The sequence below is a fragment of the Pezoporus flaviventris genome, unplaced genomic scaffold (genome assembly GCF_033815535.1).
Source record: "Pezoporus flaviventris isolate CSIRO_AGI_PZ_B2104156 unplaced genomic scaffold, CSIRO_AGI_Pfla_v1 ptg000213l, whole genome shotgun sequence".
NCBI lineage: Eukaryota > Metazoa > Chordata > Aves > Psittaciformes > Psittacidae > Pezoporus > Pezoporus flaviventris.
The window spans coordinates 15,955,285-15,970,787 of NW_026892761.1; the positions used below are offsets into that span (position 1 = coordinate 15,955,285).

General features: G+C 42.4%; 1 protein-coding gene across 3 annotated transcripts; it reads left to right on the top strand.

Annotated features, from left to right (window-relative positions):
* The first annotated feature begins 427 nt into the window (after positions 1–427).
* Positions 428–13,731, top strand: IFT52 (intraflagellar transport 52). Of its 3 annotated transcripts, XM_061442007.1 has the most exons (13): positions 428–608; positions 2,043–2,130; positions 2,376–2,505; positions 3,445–3,520; positions 3,603–3,674; positions 4,496–4,622; positions 7,217–7,303; positions 8,068–8,136; positions 8,799–8,953; positions 9,918–10,005; positions 11,372–11,480; positions 12,011–12,156; positions 12,686–13,731. In XM_061442007.1, the coding sequence occupies exons 1-13, from the start codon at positions 490–492 to the stop codon at positions 12,767–12,769; spliced, it is 1,350 nt and encodes a 449-aa protein (XP_061297991.1). In that variant the 5' UTR covers positions 428–489; the 3' UTR covers positions 12,770–13,731. The 3 variants fall into 3 exon arrangements, with proteins under 3 accessions (XP_061297991.1, XP_061297992.1, XP_061297994.1); XM_061442008.1 differs by lacking the exon at positions 12,011–12,156 and having other exon boundaries at positions 12,686–12,770; XM_061442010.1 differs by lacking the exon at positions 2,043–2,130 and having other exon boundaries at positions 475–608.
* Positions 13,732–15,503: the final 1,772 nt, after the last annotated feature.

Below are 15,503 nucleotides of genomic sequence, written 5' to 3' on the forward strand. Positions count from 1 at the left end.
GGTACTGTGGCCCAGCAGCTTGCTGCTGGAGGGCGCAGCTGCTTGAGGGGTTAGGGGCCGGCTGCTCGGGAGCTGACCCCAAGCGCTCAGCGGCCAGCGCTCCGCCCTTCCCGGAGCCGGGATCAGCCTGACGGTACCTAGAGGCGGGGGGCACCTGGGGCAAGTGCCCGGCCCCGCGGGGCGGTGCGCGGAGGCCCGCTTCCCTCCCAGCCTGCCGCAGTGGTACCGTCCCGCCCCCCCCCCCGCCGGGGAATGGAGCAATCCGAGGTAGCGCTCCCGCGTTCGGGGTGATGCACTCGGCGCATGCGCCTCCGCTGTCCCGCGTTGCCGGGTGGAGCGCGGTGGTTGGGGGTGGCGGGTGTGCGCTGCCCGCGTCTGGAGCGCGGGCTCGGGGGCTCGGGTTGGGTTCCCTTCCCTTCACTTCCCTTCACTTCACGTGGCCGGAGCTGCCGTCCTTCGGTGCACCCTGTGGTAGCCCCGGGTCGCCACATGGAGGGGGGCCTCCGGAACGCCATCGTCTTCAATGCGTCCAAAGGGGAGGCTTTCACTCTCGCCAGCGGCTACAAATCCCTGCGGAAAAGGCTTCGCGGTAACTGGAAGGTTCAGAGGTGAGGGGCAGTGTCGTGACCAGCTCAGCTGATGGGCTGCACCTGAGGCAAGGGGTTGGGCGCCTCACCCCACCGGCCTAGTTTACCGGCAGAGATCCCAAGATGTATGTGATGGTTTTTGGGTGCCCGAATAGTTTCGGGTTGCGTCATAAGCAAAGATCGGGTTTTGCAGTGATTGCGCTCTCTGGCATTAGCTGCAATTCCCTTGTGCATAGATGAGTTTGGAGCTTCCAGCTATCGTATCTGGTCCTGCCCCCGAGTTGGGTGAGTCCCAAGCACAGACAAACGCTGCGGAACACTGAATGGAGCCGCACTGAGGAGAAGGACTTGGGGGTGTTGGTCAATAACAAGCTCCCCATGACCTGGCTTCACTGTGCGCTTGAGCCTAGAAGCCCCCCTCTTCTGGGCTGCACCCCCAGAGTGTGAGCAGCATCTCTGGGAGGGGATTCTTCCCCGCTATTCTCTTGGGAAATCCCCCCCTGCAGTCCTGATCCAGCTCTGGGGCAGCAGCACAAGAGGGATGTGGAGCTGCTGGAGCGAGTCCAGAGGAAGCCACGGAGCTGCTGAGAGGGCTGGGGCAGCTCTGCTCTGGAGCCAGGCTGAGAGAGCTGGGCTGGGTCAGCCTGGACAAGAGAAGGCTTCTCAAGGGGAGACCTTAGAGCAGCTTCAGTGCCTGAAGGGGCTGCAGGAAAGCTGGAGAGGGGCTTGGGACAAGGGCCTGCAGGGACAGGCCAAGGGGAGTGGCTTGAACCTGCCAGAGGGGAGACTGAGATGAGCTCTTAGGCAGAAGCTCTTCCCTGTGAGGGTGCTGAGGCGCTGGCACAGGGTGCCCAGAGAAGCTGTGGCTGCCCCATCCCTGGCAGTGTTCAAGGGCAGGTTGGACACAGGGGCTTGGAGCAAGCTGCTCTAGTGGAAGGGGTCCCTGCCCATGGCAGGGGTTGGAACTGGACAAGCTTTAAGGTCCCTTCCAACACAAACCAGGCTGGGATTCTATGATCTGTGGAAGAGATGGAGTGTAAATTATAAGGGTGCAACTTCTGATACAAGTTTTAAGCCTATCTTGATTTGGGGTTTTGAGATAAAAACATAGCAGCCCTTGTACATATGATATTGCCTATCTGTCCACTACAAAATGTGTCCAGAGCAAAAAATAAAAAATAAGAGGAAGCTCATTAGGTGGCAGGTTTAATAGCAGATGTGGCAGTTTATGCCAGTACTGGATCTGCCACTGTACCTTGTTAGAGAAGCTTTACCTTTTAGTGGGTTGAAATTTGTAAGGATTGGTTTTGCTTGTCAACTTTAAAAAAAGGTGCAAAGTGACTGAAATGATTTGCTTTGTGTTTGGCAGTCCTTTAAAAAAAAACCAGCTATATAAAGACAGAAAAGATGCAGTCCAGGATTAGATCCAAGAATAATGCATGTCTTTATTCACAGCTTAAAAGATGAGATCACATCTGAGAAACTGTTTGGGGTAAAATTGTGGATTACAGCAGGCCCAAGATTAAAGTTCAGTGCTGCTGAGGTAAGAAGTCAGTAGTTGTCTGCAAATTAAGTATGTTTTAAGATTTGCTTAATGCAAAATAGAAAGAACAACCCAGAAGAATTTGCACTGTACTGCTTTAAATGAATTTACACCAACTGAAATATGAATTTCTCACAGGATAAGTGAAATGCAAGCCGTCAGAATCATTCACCTTCCCTCCTCTCCTTGTAACTTCCTGCAGTCTTTTGTGTAGCTTTTCATGTTTGTTCTTTGCTGTTTTCCAGTTTTCTGTTCTGAAGAAATTCCTGGAGGATGGTGGAGCCATCCTGGTGATGCTGAGAGAAGGTGGCGAGTCCCGATATGGCACAAATATTAACTTTCTGCTAGAAGAGTATGGGATTGTTTTCAATAATGGTAATGGGGCTCACTGATAGCTCTTGCTCATCTGTCCTCAGCAAAATCTAAAGAGCAGGTTCAGCCTTTGTAGATGAAAGCCAGGCAGATCCCTCTCACAAAGTACCTGTTGGTCTAAGATTCTTTTTCTTGAAATCTAGATATACCTGGCAGTGTAATACTGGAGCACACTAAGGGCTTTCCATGGGCAGAATGCCTTAATAACATAGCCATCTTCCTTCCTTTGTTCTAGTTGTAGATTTAATGGTATTTACTAACAAAAATTAATTATAGTGACATTTCTTGGATAAAAAGCCTCTCATTTCAAATATTTTTCCATCTGTTTTATTGGATTGAATCACTCACACTGAAAAAACAGTGGCTCTTTTCTTTAGGAGACCAATAGAATGCCACTCATTAGTTTTTCCACTGCCAATATGGAAAAATACCCAAACAAAGCAACTATATCTCAGTGTACATAAAGTATTTTCAGGGTCTTTGGTGGCATTTCTAGAGTAAGCCTTTTTTTGCATCAACAGTGTTTGATTCATCATGCTTTTGGAAGATGTATAAAAAAAGAATTAACTTAGAATCATAGAGTGGTTTGGATTAGAAGGGACCTTCAAGATCATCTAGTTCCAGCACCCTGCTGCTTGTAAAACTTGATACATACTCTTTACTGAATCCTTTTGCCTCTTCTGCTTTGCAGAAGACGCAGGAGATGTGCTTATTTTTCACATTTTTATTTGAACTTGCAGATACATTCTTGTTCTAAATCTGGATGTCCAAAAGGAAACAGTAGTGAAGGCTGATTTGGGTCCTTTTGAGAGCCATGCGTCAACTTTCTGGTGTTAGAAGCAAACACTCGGGAAATCCAAGAGCTAAACTCATGTTTCATTGGTGTATCTAGTACACTGATCAGCTAAGGTGTAAATTTCTTAATTTTTTTCTTTCTTCAAGATGCTGTAGTACGAAATGTATATTACAAGTACTACCACCCAAAAGAAGCACTAATCTCTGATGGAGTTTTGAATAGGTAAATATTTGGGGTATATAAATCTTTAAACTCTTACAGTCCGTATTGTTTTCAGTAAGTTTTGCTCTTCAACATCTTGTAGGGGAATCAGTGAATCTGCAAGAAAAACAGTGCTTGAGACAACAGATGAAGATGGGAGCAGACGTGACTCACAGTAAGTGTTTTCCCTTGAGAAAGCTGATGTGAAAATACTGTGAATAACTCAGAATTACCCAGTTTGTAACCTAGCAGGAGTATATTGTACTTGTGTTGAGGTTTTCCAATATATTTCTCTCTCAGCTTCTTGTTCCTCAAGGGTTTATCTGGAAAGGAAGATCTGTTTAGTAGCGCTTGATAACCAGCAAAGGAACAGGAGTGATAGATTTTGAAGGGAATTACTACTCTCGCAACTGGATCTTTTTGTCCCTATTCTGTGGAATTGAATTTGATTAAACAATGTAAATAAGAGTAACCTCTCAATAGGGGGTGGTCTGGCTACAGGCATGAGCAGACCTACATGTTTTTGAAGAGGCTTAAGCCAGGGTAAGATAAACATTTCTTGCAGTTTTCTACTTTTCCATCCCTTTGTGCTACAGAGGAGAGAAGAGGCATTGAGAAGAATACAGCTTTTCTGTAACTATAAATGTTTGTATTCTGTGTTGCTAGTTATTTCCTAGAACTAATAAATGACCATGTGGTTGACTGCAAGGAAAAATGTAAATGTAAAACCATTTGGGGCTGGTTTTGGGGTTTTGGTTTTTTTGTTTTGTTTTGTTGTGGGTTGTTTTTTTTATTTTGTTCCAGAATATATATTCATCTGTGAGTTAAATATCCCTCAGGTACAAGAATGTGCTAGCAGAAATCAAGTGTTCCTTTTTCCTTACTGAAGACAAATCGGTGTGTACTTCAGGCAGACACACTGAGTTTTATGCCTACCTGATCCATACAGGTACAGATCCATACCAGATACTTACAGAGTTCCTGTATTTTCTGCAGAGCTCTCACTTTTGTGTATCCATTTGGTGCCACACTGAATGTGATGAAGCCAGCAGTGGCTATTCTGTCAACAGGATCTGTCTGCTTCCCACTCAACAGGCCTATTCTTGCTTTCTATCAGCATGAGGTATGATTCTGCATGTAACAAAGCATGCATTCTCCTACCCCCCGCGGAAATTGTTAGTGTGTCTTCTGGGAGTACTTACAGACCGAGTTCTTGCTGTCTGAACATGAGCCTGCAGTGTGACCAGGTAGCCAGGAAGGCCAACAGTATCCTGGCCTGTATCAGCGTTAAGTGTGGCCAGCAGGACCAGGGCAGTGATTGTCCCCCTGTACTGGGCACTGGTGAGGCCACATGCGGAATCCTGTGTTCAGCTCTGAGCCCATCACTACAAGACAGACATTGACGTGCTGGAGCAGGGCCAGAGAAGAGCAATGGAGCTGATGAAGGGTCTGGAGCACAAGTGTGATGGGGACTTGGGGGAGTTTAGTCTGGAGAAGAGAAGGCTCTGGGGGGGACCTTATTGCTCTCTACAGCTGCCTGGCAGGAGGATGGAGCCAGCAGGGGGCTGGTCTCTGCTCCCAAGAAACAAGTGACAGGACAAGAAGAAATGGCCTCAAGCTGTGCCAGGAGAGGTTTAGGTGGAGATGAGGAACAATTCCTTCCTCAAAAGGGTGCTCAGGCATTGGAACAGGCTGCCCAGGGCAGGGCTGGAGTCACCGTCCCTGGAAGTGTTCACTAACCGTGTAGATGAGGCCCTCAGTGATACAGGTTAGTGGTGGCCTTGGCAGTGCTGAAGAACAATTGGACTTGATGATCTTAAAGGTCTTTTCCAATCCATCTGAGTCTATGATTCTGGTTTTGATGTATCTGCAAACTCCTGATGAGCCTGTCTTCTTTTATGGTAAACTTCTTTGCATGGGATTCAGAGGATAGTTTGGTAGTCAGCAAAGATTATGTTCTTTGGTTGATAGATGGATATTTTTAGTTCTTCTTTGAAATTTGTTGTTTCTCCCCCCCCCCCCTCCTTTAATGGTCATTTATTAAGTAAGATTATAATTAGCTTGATCAATACATCATATTGTGTTAAGGAAGAGATCTGTCACCTTGGGACCAGTAGATGTTGTATGTAGTGTAACCCATCCAGCCCTGTTAACTTATAAACCCAACCATAAATCTAGTAGTAGTTAATAAGTGCAAACAAAGGATTAATATTGTTGACAAAGGTAAACACATGAACACATTTTTTGCTATGTAGATGAGTTTCTAACCTACTATGGTTTTTTGATATCTTTGTTAGTTGGGCATCTAAGGATGCCCAAGTTCATCCCCCCCATGTTGTGGCTGAATAAAGTCCATAAACACAATACAGCAGCATGAAGTGAATGTATGAGTACACTTACTGTTTGCATTTTGTCTGCAGCTGTCGGAGTAAGATATAATAAAATCCCTTCATGCACACAGTATTTGCACATAGATCCAATGGACTCCCCAGACTCATGTCTAGTTTTGAACCCATGATAATCTGAGATTATGTGCATTAATGATGAAATTGTCTTTTTGCAAGATAAGTCATCTAAGTTCTGCAAAGGCCTTAACTCAAGGCCAGGTTGGATGGGATTTGGCCAGATTGGATGGGTTCAAAGCCAGGTTGAATGGGGCTTTGGGCAGCCTGGTCCAGTGGAAGGTGCTGCTGCCCATGGCAGGGGATTGGAACTGAATAATATTTAAGGTCCATTCCAACCCAAACCATTCCATGATTCTGTGTGAGAACTCTACTGGGATTATAGCCTTGCTGGTTGACATTCTTATTTCAAGACTGCCTGTTTATGTGGGGCCTCATGTGCCTCACCTAGTGGGTATGGAGGGGCATGCTCTCTTATAAGAATTATAACAACTACATTATGCTGCAAGTGAAATCTATATAATGTGTAGTTCATGAGTTGATTACTGAAGTGTTCTTCCTTTGATCTAGTACTGTGACATGAATGTCAAATAGGTGGCATCATTTTTCCTTTCTGCCTCAAGGAAATTTTAGGCACAAGGGTGGAAGATGAAGGCAGAGACAGAAGTTCTCAGGCAGAGCAGAGAAACTTGGTAGAAGGAAAACAAGATCTCAAAATGAAAAAGAGATCCAGTAAAGAATAGCAACTGAAAGTGCTATCGTGGATAAGGCATGTGGAACTTGGGTTAAAACCTTGCAAAACAAGGAGTACAAAACATGAAACATTTTTTGAACAAACTGGAGCTTTGTTTCAGGTATCTTCAAATTTGTTACAGCAGTATGTATGGTTATATCATGGGATGAGTTTCATAGTCGGTGCAGGAGCATTGCAGGGTTCCTTGACCTCTTGAAAACTTACGGTTTCTTGTGTATGTCTTCCTGGAAGGATTAAGAGTAATCTTAGAGAAGAATTCCAAAGATGTCTCATGAGTATCTTCTTAAGGCTCGGTCAGTTGTCCGTCTACTCTTACATAATGCAGATCAGTATTTTTAATAAATCTGTGAACCTTAGCAGCATTCTAAGTGTTTATGCTATTGTGTCGTGCTCCTGTGAGCTTGCCAAGTTTGAAACTGCTTTCGCCACTACTTATTCCAAGTTTTCCTATTTCTTTGTTTCTTTAAATCACTTTCTAATTAGGCAGCATTAACAATTTTCCCAAAACTGATTTGGAAGATCTGGAAGATTTTTTTGCTATATTGTATTCTTTGTTGATAGAATCAGGGTGGAAAGATGGCAGCGCTGGGCTCTTCCCACATGTTCAGTGATCAATATTTAGATAAAGAAGAAAATGGGAAGATTATGGTAAGGTTTTTTTTTTTTGTTGTTGTTTTGGTTGGTCTGGGTTTGGGAGTTTGGTTCTTTTTTTTTTCCTTAAGGTTTTCTTAAAAAAGTAAAAAAAAAACAAACCCGCCCCCCCCCCCCCCCCAAAAAAAAACAACAAACAAACAAAACAAAACAGGCTCACTCACAAGCTTCATGTTAGAGCAAGACAGCTTTGAAATGGATTCAGTATGGAGATTCTAACCCAGTACGAACATCCTGAGGAGGTTGTCACAGCACAACTAACAGGAAGAGGTTTTTAAAGATGGAGTTTCTTATTTACCTTACAGGACTTTGAAAAGTTTTTCCTACTTCTGTTCACCTCTTTAGTTATTAATATTGAAGTAGTGTGTTGGAGTTTTTTCTTTACTGCTTTTTCTTAGCTTCTTTAGCACTTCCTTATGGCCACTGATTAATAATAAACCTTTACATATATGGCTCCTGATACCTGAAGGTTGTAATGCTCTTTCCAAAGCGGCACATGTCACCTGCTGTGTAAGAAGGGGAGTTTCCTGCTGAGGAAAGTATGCACCTTGTACAGAGTGTGCTCATTGACATGAATCGTTGCTTCCTTATGTAAATACAAATAAAGTTCTTATTTTCTCCATAGATATTCTTTGATATAGTACCCTTTTTTTCCTTCTTTTTCATAGTATGTTATGGAATGGATTTAATATGAATGTTTAAGCATAATATAAGATTACTTGGACCCTCCTGAAATTAATTTAAATTTTGCCTTTCTCCAGGATGTGCTTTTCCAATGGCTCACGACATCAGATATCCATTTGAACCAGATGAATAAGGACGATCCTGAGGTAAGAGATCCATCATAAGGATGTCGCAGCACCAGTTTCACAAATTATGTATTTAGCAGAAAATGGTTCACAGCTGCATGGTGGCTGTTGTTGCAGACCCTTTATTCAGGGTCAAAGATTGAGTAGACAGTTTAGGCATAAAAAGTAATGGTATTGTATCTCTCACACTTAGGTTGCTATTCTTTACAAGACTACATTTGTGGAAGTCTTTCCTCTGAGCCCTCAGGCAAGATGTAGGTGCATGAAGTGAAGGCAGATTTTCTGCATATGGATAGGGATCAACCTGTTGGCAATTTTAGTTGGTTTTGTTGGGGGTTTTGTAACTGACATATGCAAACACTGTTTTTATTTGGAAATATCATACGGGATAAAATTGTATCCTCTGTGTACATAAAAAGAACAAGTCTTGCACAGGTGACTAGTGAGCTGTTTCTTTTAATTCCAAAGAATTAACAGTGGCCCTGTGGCAAGTAGCTTTACAGCTGAGAGATTTGTGCAGATTCCTAGTCTAATAAGCTGTGCTGCAAAGGATCCTACCTGGTGAAAATTGAAATAATTATTTCTAAATGAGACTTCAGGTGAGAGATAAACCAGAGAGAGACTATGTAAATGGGTTGGACTTTTTAAACCATAAGTGTGTGTATCTGTGTGTGTGTTTTCAGATTTCAGACTATACCATGCTCCCAGATACAGCCGCACTGTCTGAGCAGCTGAGAGTCTGTCTGCAGGAAGGAGATGAGAACCCAAGAGACTTCACAAAGCTGTTTGATATGTCCCTTTATCAGATGGATACAACTGCCCTTCCTTCAGTTATCAAGTCAGTAGTTGTGATTTCCTTTCCATTCTTGTTCCTTTCCCTTCCCTTTTCCATCCCATATATGCATTTTCTGTTTGTGCTTAAAAGCAGGTGGGACTGAGCTCTAGGCAGCATTCTGAACATGGATGTACCAGAAGGTTGATTGTACAAGTGTGACAGTGATATTTTCTCTTGCTTCTTGTCTTAGCTGTAGTTTCTGACATTGCTTATTCTTTTTTTCTGACTACTGCTGATTTAGTGAACTGATATTTTAGGAGAATTATCTGCAGTGATGTTGAGCACTTTCTGGAGTGATAACCAAGAGCTGGTTATTTTTCCATTTTTTAATTACTTGGCATTTACTGAATTGCATTTTCCAATAATTGTGTCTGAAGATTGCTACTGTTTTACCAGGTCTGTACTGCTGCAGCTTTGTCCCTCAAAAATCCTTTGTTGCCCAGCTCATGTATGAACACATTAAGTAGCAGCAGCCTTAAAACAGATTCCATTAAATTCCACTCTGTTGCGGACGTTCTTTCTTCTTACTCTGTATTTTTTGTATTTTCACTAGATGTGAGTTCATAGTGAGATCTCCTGATTCTGTAACATTTTTTAGATAGTTTTTCCTAGTGGAATTCCTGAAAAGTCTTTCTGAAGTCCCATGTCTGCTCTTTTTCAATGGGATCACTTTGTCCTGATGCCTCCATTTAAAAGTTGTTTTAACTACAGAGGTGCAGTACCTTTATTTTTTATCATCTTACATATCAACTTATTGTTACTCTTTGTAATTTTCACTAATTTGCTTGCTGTAGAAGTCAGTTATTACTCATGTGTAAGTTCTCTGGGGTCCTTCTAAAATCAGATATTCCTGAGGTATTATGCTATGACTGTGCATAATCTTATAGGGACTGCATCTCTCTAGCCTGCAAGTGGAAATAGATGTTGTAATTTCTTCTCTCACACTTGGTCTTTTTCTGTGCTGCAGAGCTTATGAACAGCTGAATGTGAAACATGAACCTCTCCAACTCATTCAACCTCAATTTGAGACTCCACTACCTGTCCTCCAGCCAGCTGTGAGTAGTCTACTGGCTAATACAGCCATGGAGAACCCTTGTTTCATGTGTCATATACATAGTTCTAAAAAAAAAAAACAAACACCACAAAAAACCAAACCACACACATACACACAAAAAAGAACCAACCAACACCCTCCCCCCCCCAACAACATAAAAAACAACAGTCCGTCCCCCCAAAAAAAAACAAACCAAAACCCATTTGAGTCAGAAATGCTGTAGTAATATGTAATCCTTTTGGAGTTGAATACATTGCAGGATGATTATTTTAGGGAAGTTAGGGAAGAGCACTTATTTACACTTCTAATTTTATCAACAGAGCTTGAAAATGTAACACCTGGTACCACAGCAGAATGTCTTGTGTATATAAACCTTCAGCTTCTTCCAGTTTTGTGAGGTGCTGGTTCAGCGTTTGCTGTGAGAAAAAAAACATTGTAGTTCAGAAGGTAGTGGTGGTATAAGTTGTGCTAGCTGCTGCCAAGGGAGGAGCCAGGCTGTCCCACTCTTCTTCCATCTCCAAATCATCTGGGGAGGTAAAAAGTGGAGTATTGGCCTTTTATGGCAAGGGCTGGCCAAACTTTTACCAGCAGAGACTGGGGCTGGCAATAGCAACATGAGCTATGGCAGTGTCAGACTTACTTGGGAAAGCAAGTGCCTTTTGAGTTTTGCCGTCATGGCTCTGTTCTTCCTTACCTTGGCAACTGAGGAAGGTAATCACTGAGATCCTTGTAGCTGCAGGGGTGCAACTAGCCTCATGTGCTGCCATTAAAAAACACAAGACCACCTTCATGGATTCATAGAATGGTTTGGGTTGGATAGGACCTTAAAGCTTACCCTGTTCCAGCCCCTCCCAAGGTGCAGGGGCACCTTCCATTAGACCAGGTTGCTCAAAGCCTCATCCAGCCTTGTGGCATATGTGGTGATTGCATGCAAAAGAAAATACTCTTACCAGAATAAATGTGACATATGTTTCCAGATTGAGGTATTACAGTGAGCCTAGTACCCCAGCTCCCTCAGCCATCACCTGCGTCTCATGGAGCAAAACTGGAAACAAACTGCCATTGTAGCATGTCTAGTTGTGATGCTGGGTGATGACTCTGGCATATTTGTGACAATTTTGGAATATTCAGGTATTTTTACAAGATATAAATGGAATTTTTATATATTTATTTATATATATATTTATTTATAAATTTATATTTTATTCATTTTTATTTTACAGAGGGGTCTCTTTGTACTGTGGGCTTTGGAGTTGCATTTGACTTTACAAAAGGTTTCTTAAGTCCAATCTAAGTCCCAGACTGTTGTCTTAGAGATGTGTAGAAAAAATACATGGCAATAAACCATGTGAATTCCTCTCTTCAAGGTTTTTCCACCTGCTTTCAGAGAATTGCCTCCTCCACCTCTGGAACTGTTTGACTTGGATGAAATGTTTTCTTCTGAAAAAGCTCGTCTTGCAGAGATTACAAACAAATGTAAGCAGAAAGACTGATTGTTCATACATTTCTATAGAAAGTCCAAATTTTGGGGGAAAAACTGCTGTATCTGATTTTAAACCATGAGCCTCGTTTATGAAAATCCACTACTGTCATTCTGAACTGTGAAATTGGAAATTGCTAATAGGACTTTATGTACCATACCTTTTTACTTTGTTTCTTACATGACATTTTGTTACGTTTCTGCCTGCTGTTTCCCATATCATGCATGAATTGCTGTGCACACTTGCTGATTATAATTTTTATGCTTTGAAATTAAAATGTGAAGATTATTCTAAATACACCTGAAGTCTAAACAAAATGAGAAACTACTAGCTGGAGTGGTACTGGAGTACCACTAGCTGGAGTACTACTAGCTGGAGTACATCATGGCTAGTCCACTCACCTTAGTTATAGAACTTAACATCCCAGAATGCCAACACCAAACAGAGCTTTGTAGTAAGCTTTTCCTCAGTTAATACAGAGATTTGTGATATTAAAGTGCCTTGTTCTCTGGGATGCTTGTTTAGGTACTGATGATGACCTGGAGTTTTATGTACGAAAATGTGGTGATATCTTAGGAGTAACAAGTAAACTCCCAAAGGAGAAGCAAGATGCCAAGCATATCCTGGAGCACGTCTTTTTACAAGTGGTTGAGTTTAAGAAACTGAACCAGGTATTTTCAATAACAGCATTACAAGTGGATAGTTGATTGTATCAGCACTGGGCTGATGCATCTTTGTAGCAGCTATGCTTCTCACAGGCAAGAGGTACACTGAGGTGTTAAGATGTTTGTTGTACAATAAATTAGACCAGTGGACTGTTGATCTGTGTAGCATGTGTGGTGCTCAGTTTATTAATTCTCTCATTTATTTTAATTGGAGGATTAATACATGCAAGTGTAGTTTTGGTAATTTCAGCTAAATACAGTTCATCAGTGGTGCATGGACTAAAAGCAGTGTGCCCTCATGAATGGTCACAGGGCTATAGTGTGGATGCAAAACCAGCAGTGTTACTCACAGGTGCTACTGTGTGCAGAAATAATTCTTAGTAAGTTTGATGCTTCAAAATTTGGAGCTTATCAGCAGATCATCCGTTTGTACTAACAAGTATTCCCTGTTTCTCAAATAGTCTAATTTAGCTAAAAATCAGATCAGTTTCTACTCTATTGTTAATGATTTTTTTCTCCTTTTCCCTTTCCTAAGGAACATGATACTGACACAAGTGAAGCTGGATTCCAGAATGGTAACCGAGACGTGACTTTCCCTAGTTTGAGACAGGCATTTTAGTCAAAATATACTTTTGTTTTGTTTTGGGTTTTTTTTGTGGGTTTTTTTTTTTTTTACAACCTCCATGTTCAGTATTGATTGGGACCATCCCAGTAGTTCTCTGAATATTGGAATAATTTATGTGTAGTAGTTTGGATAATTAATGCCTTTTGTGGAAGAACTTGTACTTTGAAAGCACTTTCCAAGTAATTTCCTATTTTTCTACTTCTTTATTAAAACTATAATTTTATAATTTATGGAAAAAAAAAATCTCATACAAAGAAAATGTGGGTTGGCGCCTTCTTCCTGGTCTAGTGTTTATTTTCTTGTAGTAAAGTTTGCTGTGGGTTCTGTTTGTACACATTACTTTTAATTGGGGGAAAGATTGTTCTTCTGGTTGGTGAAATGTGCAAAAGAAAATACAGCCATAAATACAGAAGCTGCTGATAATAATGCCTGTCTGTCACCCTGAGGCATCTCCTGTTGTCTCTGCCAAACTGAACCAAGGAGAGGTGTGTTTGTTACAGGAGAAGGGAAGGGAAGAATTGAAATTAAGCAGTAATGATATCATTGCAGATCGCTGTCTCACGTAAGACTGGAACTACATTGTTCTGAAATGAAGGGGGACAGCATTTGGATGAAAAAGACTTAAGATTCAAAGGATTATTATTAAGAAAATGTGGTACTGTGCAGAAACTCCGGAATATTTTTGCTTACAGTTATGTGATCTCTAGCCAGAGATATTGAGCTAGGTAATGCACAAGAGCAGAAAGTCAAGTGCAATTTATTGACCATGAAATGTTGAAGCTCAGTGCACAGCCAAAATAGAGCCAAGCATATGATTAGTGAGAACAAAAGATTGGTCAACATCATTAATACTGAATGTCTTTGTTGAAAGGACTTGTAAGATTGCACTTTTATACCACATTTTGGATGTCAGTCTGACAGTTAAACTGTTAAACATAAATTCCTCCCCCACACAAGTCTTCTATGTAGCCTTTATGACACCTGGGCTTTATCTTCTTCTGCCATGTTTTTTAACATCAAAGCTGCTTTTTGCAAGAGATCTGTTCATCATTCATCCCACATTTTACACTACTTCATGCTTCATATGCCAGCTTGGTGCAGGTTTTTCTAGAGGTGTCCCAAAGCACCAGTGAAGTCACTGACCAGTGGAGACGTGTTCAGACAAGGTTAGCAGAGGTGTTGTATCTTCTTACACTGCAGGCATGCCTTTTTCATAGCAGCATCTTTGATATTTTTTCATTTCTTCCATTTATTTTTCTCTAAAGCCATGGTTGTTTGTCATGCAGAATACTTTGTATATTGCAGCCACAGATTTACATGATACTCTTCATTTTCCCTCTGCAGTATCAACACCAAACACTGTAGCTGAACCAAACAATGTGATGCTCTTGCTCATTATGGATCTGGTTTGTACTGTCCTGTGGTTTTTATAGTTGTCATGGTTTAAGCCCAGACGGTGACTTGGCACCACGCAGCTGCTCGCTCGCTCCCTCCCTCCCTCCCTCGCCCCTGCTCCCAGAGGGATGGGGAAGAGAATGGAAAGAATGTAAACCCCAGGGGCTGAGATAAGAGCAGTCTGATAACTAGAGTGTAATACAAAACTACTAATAATAATGATAAGGGAAATAACAAGGAGAGAGAATATGAAACTAGAAAGGGAAAGAAACCAATGAGCATAAGTAATGCCCGATAGAATTGATCAGTACTCAGCCAAACCCAAGCAGTGATCTGGGCCTTCTGTGTGACTCCCCCTATTTCTATCCTGGACATGACATGATGTGGTATGGAATACCCCTTTGGTTACTTTGGGTCAGGTGTCCTGTCTCTGCTTCTTCCCAGCCTCCTGTGCCCCTCCTCACTGGCAGAGCATGAGACTGAAAAGTCCTTGATCAGGGTAAGCGCTGCTGAGCAACAACTAAAACATCAGTGTGCTACCAGCATTGTTCTCAGACTGAAGTTGAAAACACAGCACTGCACCGGTTACTAGGAAGGAGAAAAATAACTTGCAGCTGAACCTAGGACAGCAGTTCAGGCTATAAATACTGTGCCCTCTCTCTTGATTTGTTGTCTGTTCCTGATGTTGTAACGTGGTTTAGAAAGAAGTCAGCTGGGCAGCCAGAGAATACAAGCAACTCCATGTGCTATTTGTCTGTAGTGCCTCTTAACAGCTGAAGTAAGAGATTTTTCACTGAATGGATGTTTTTTTTTGACCAGAAGTTCTAGTGTGAAATGCATGTGGAGGAAATAGCTTGCATCTCTTTCAAAGTTACCCCTTTGTCCCCCTGGAAGTATTTAAACTGTCATTCGGTAAACAGAAATGCTTAGTTTGGTCATGCGAGTGTGATAAACGTGATTCAAGGCCAGGCTGGACAGGGCTTTGAGGAAGCTGCTCTAGTGTAAGGTGTCCCTGCCCGTGGCAGGGGATTGGAACTGGATGAGCTTTAAGGTCCTTTCCAACCCCAAACCATTCTATGGTTCTGTGATGATTCTGTTCTTAATCTTTTCTTAATCTCTCCCTAGACGAAGAGGGAGCAAACCATAAAGGCCCTGGGCCATGGTTTTAACAAGTAATTTCCCCAGGTCTGTGGCCATTGTAAGCAGCCGCAGGAGAGGGAAGAGGCCCGGCGGGCAGAGGCTGTGCGAGGCGGGGAGCTCTGACAGGAGAGCAAGAGACCGTGTGGGGGGCGGTCGGGGCGGGTTCGGTGCCTCCTCTCAGCCCGGGCTGTGG

Coding starts and splice junctions, on each gene's coding strand:
- IFT52 (XM_061442007.1), top strand. CDS start 490: ATGGAGGGGGGCCTCCGGAACGCCATCGTCTTCAATGCGTCCAAAGGG. Junction 2,506..3,444: donor TGGGATTGTTTTCAATAATG/GTAATGGGGCTC, acceptor TCTTTCTTCAAG/ATGCTGTAGTACGAAATGTA. Junction 11,481..12,010: donor TGCAGAGATTACAAACAAAT/GTAAGCAGAAAG, acceptor ATGCTTGTTTAG/GTACTGATGATGACCTGGAG.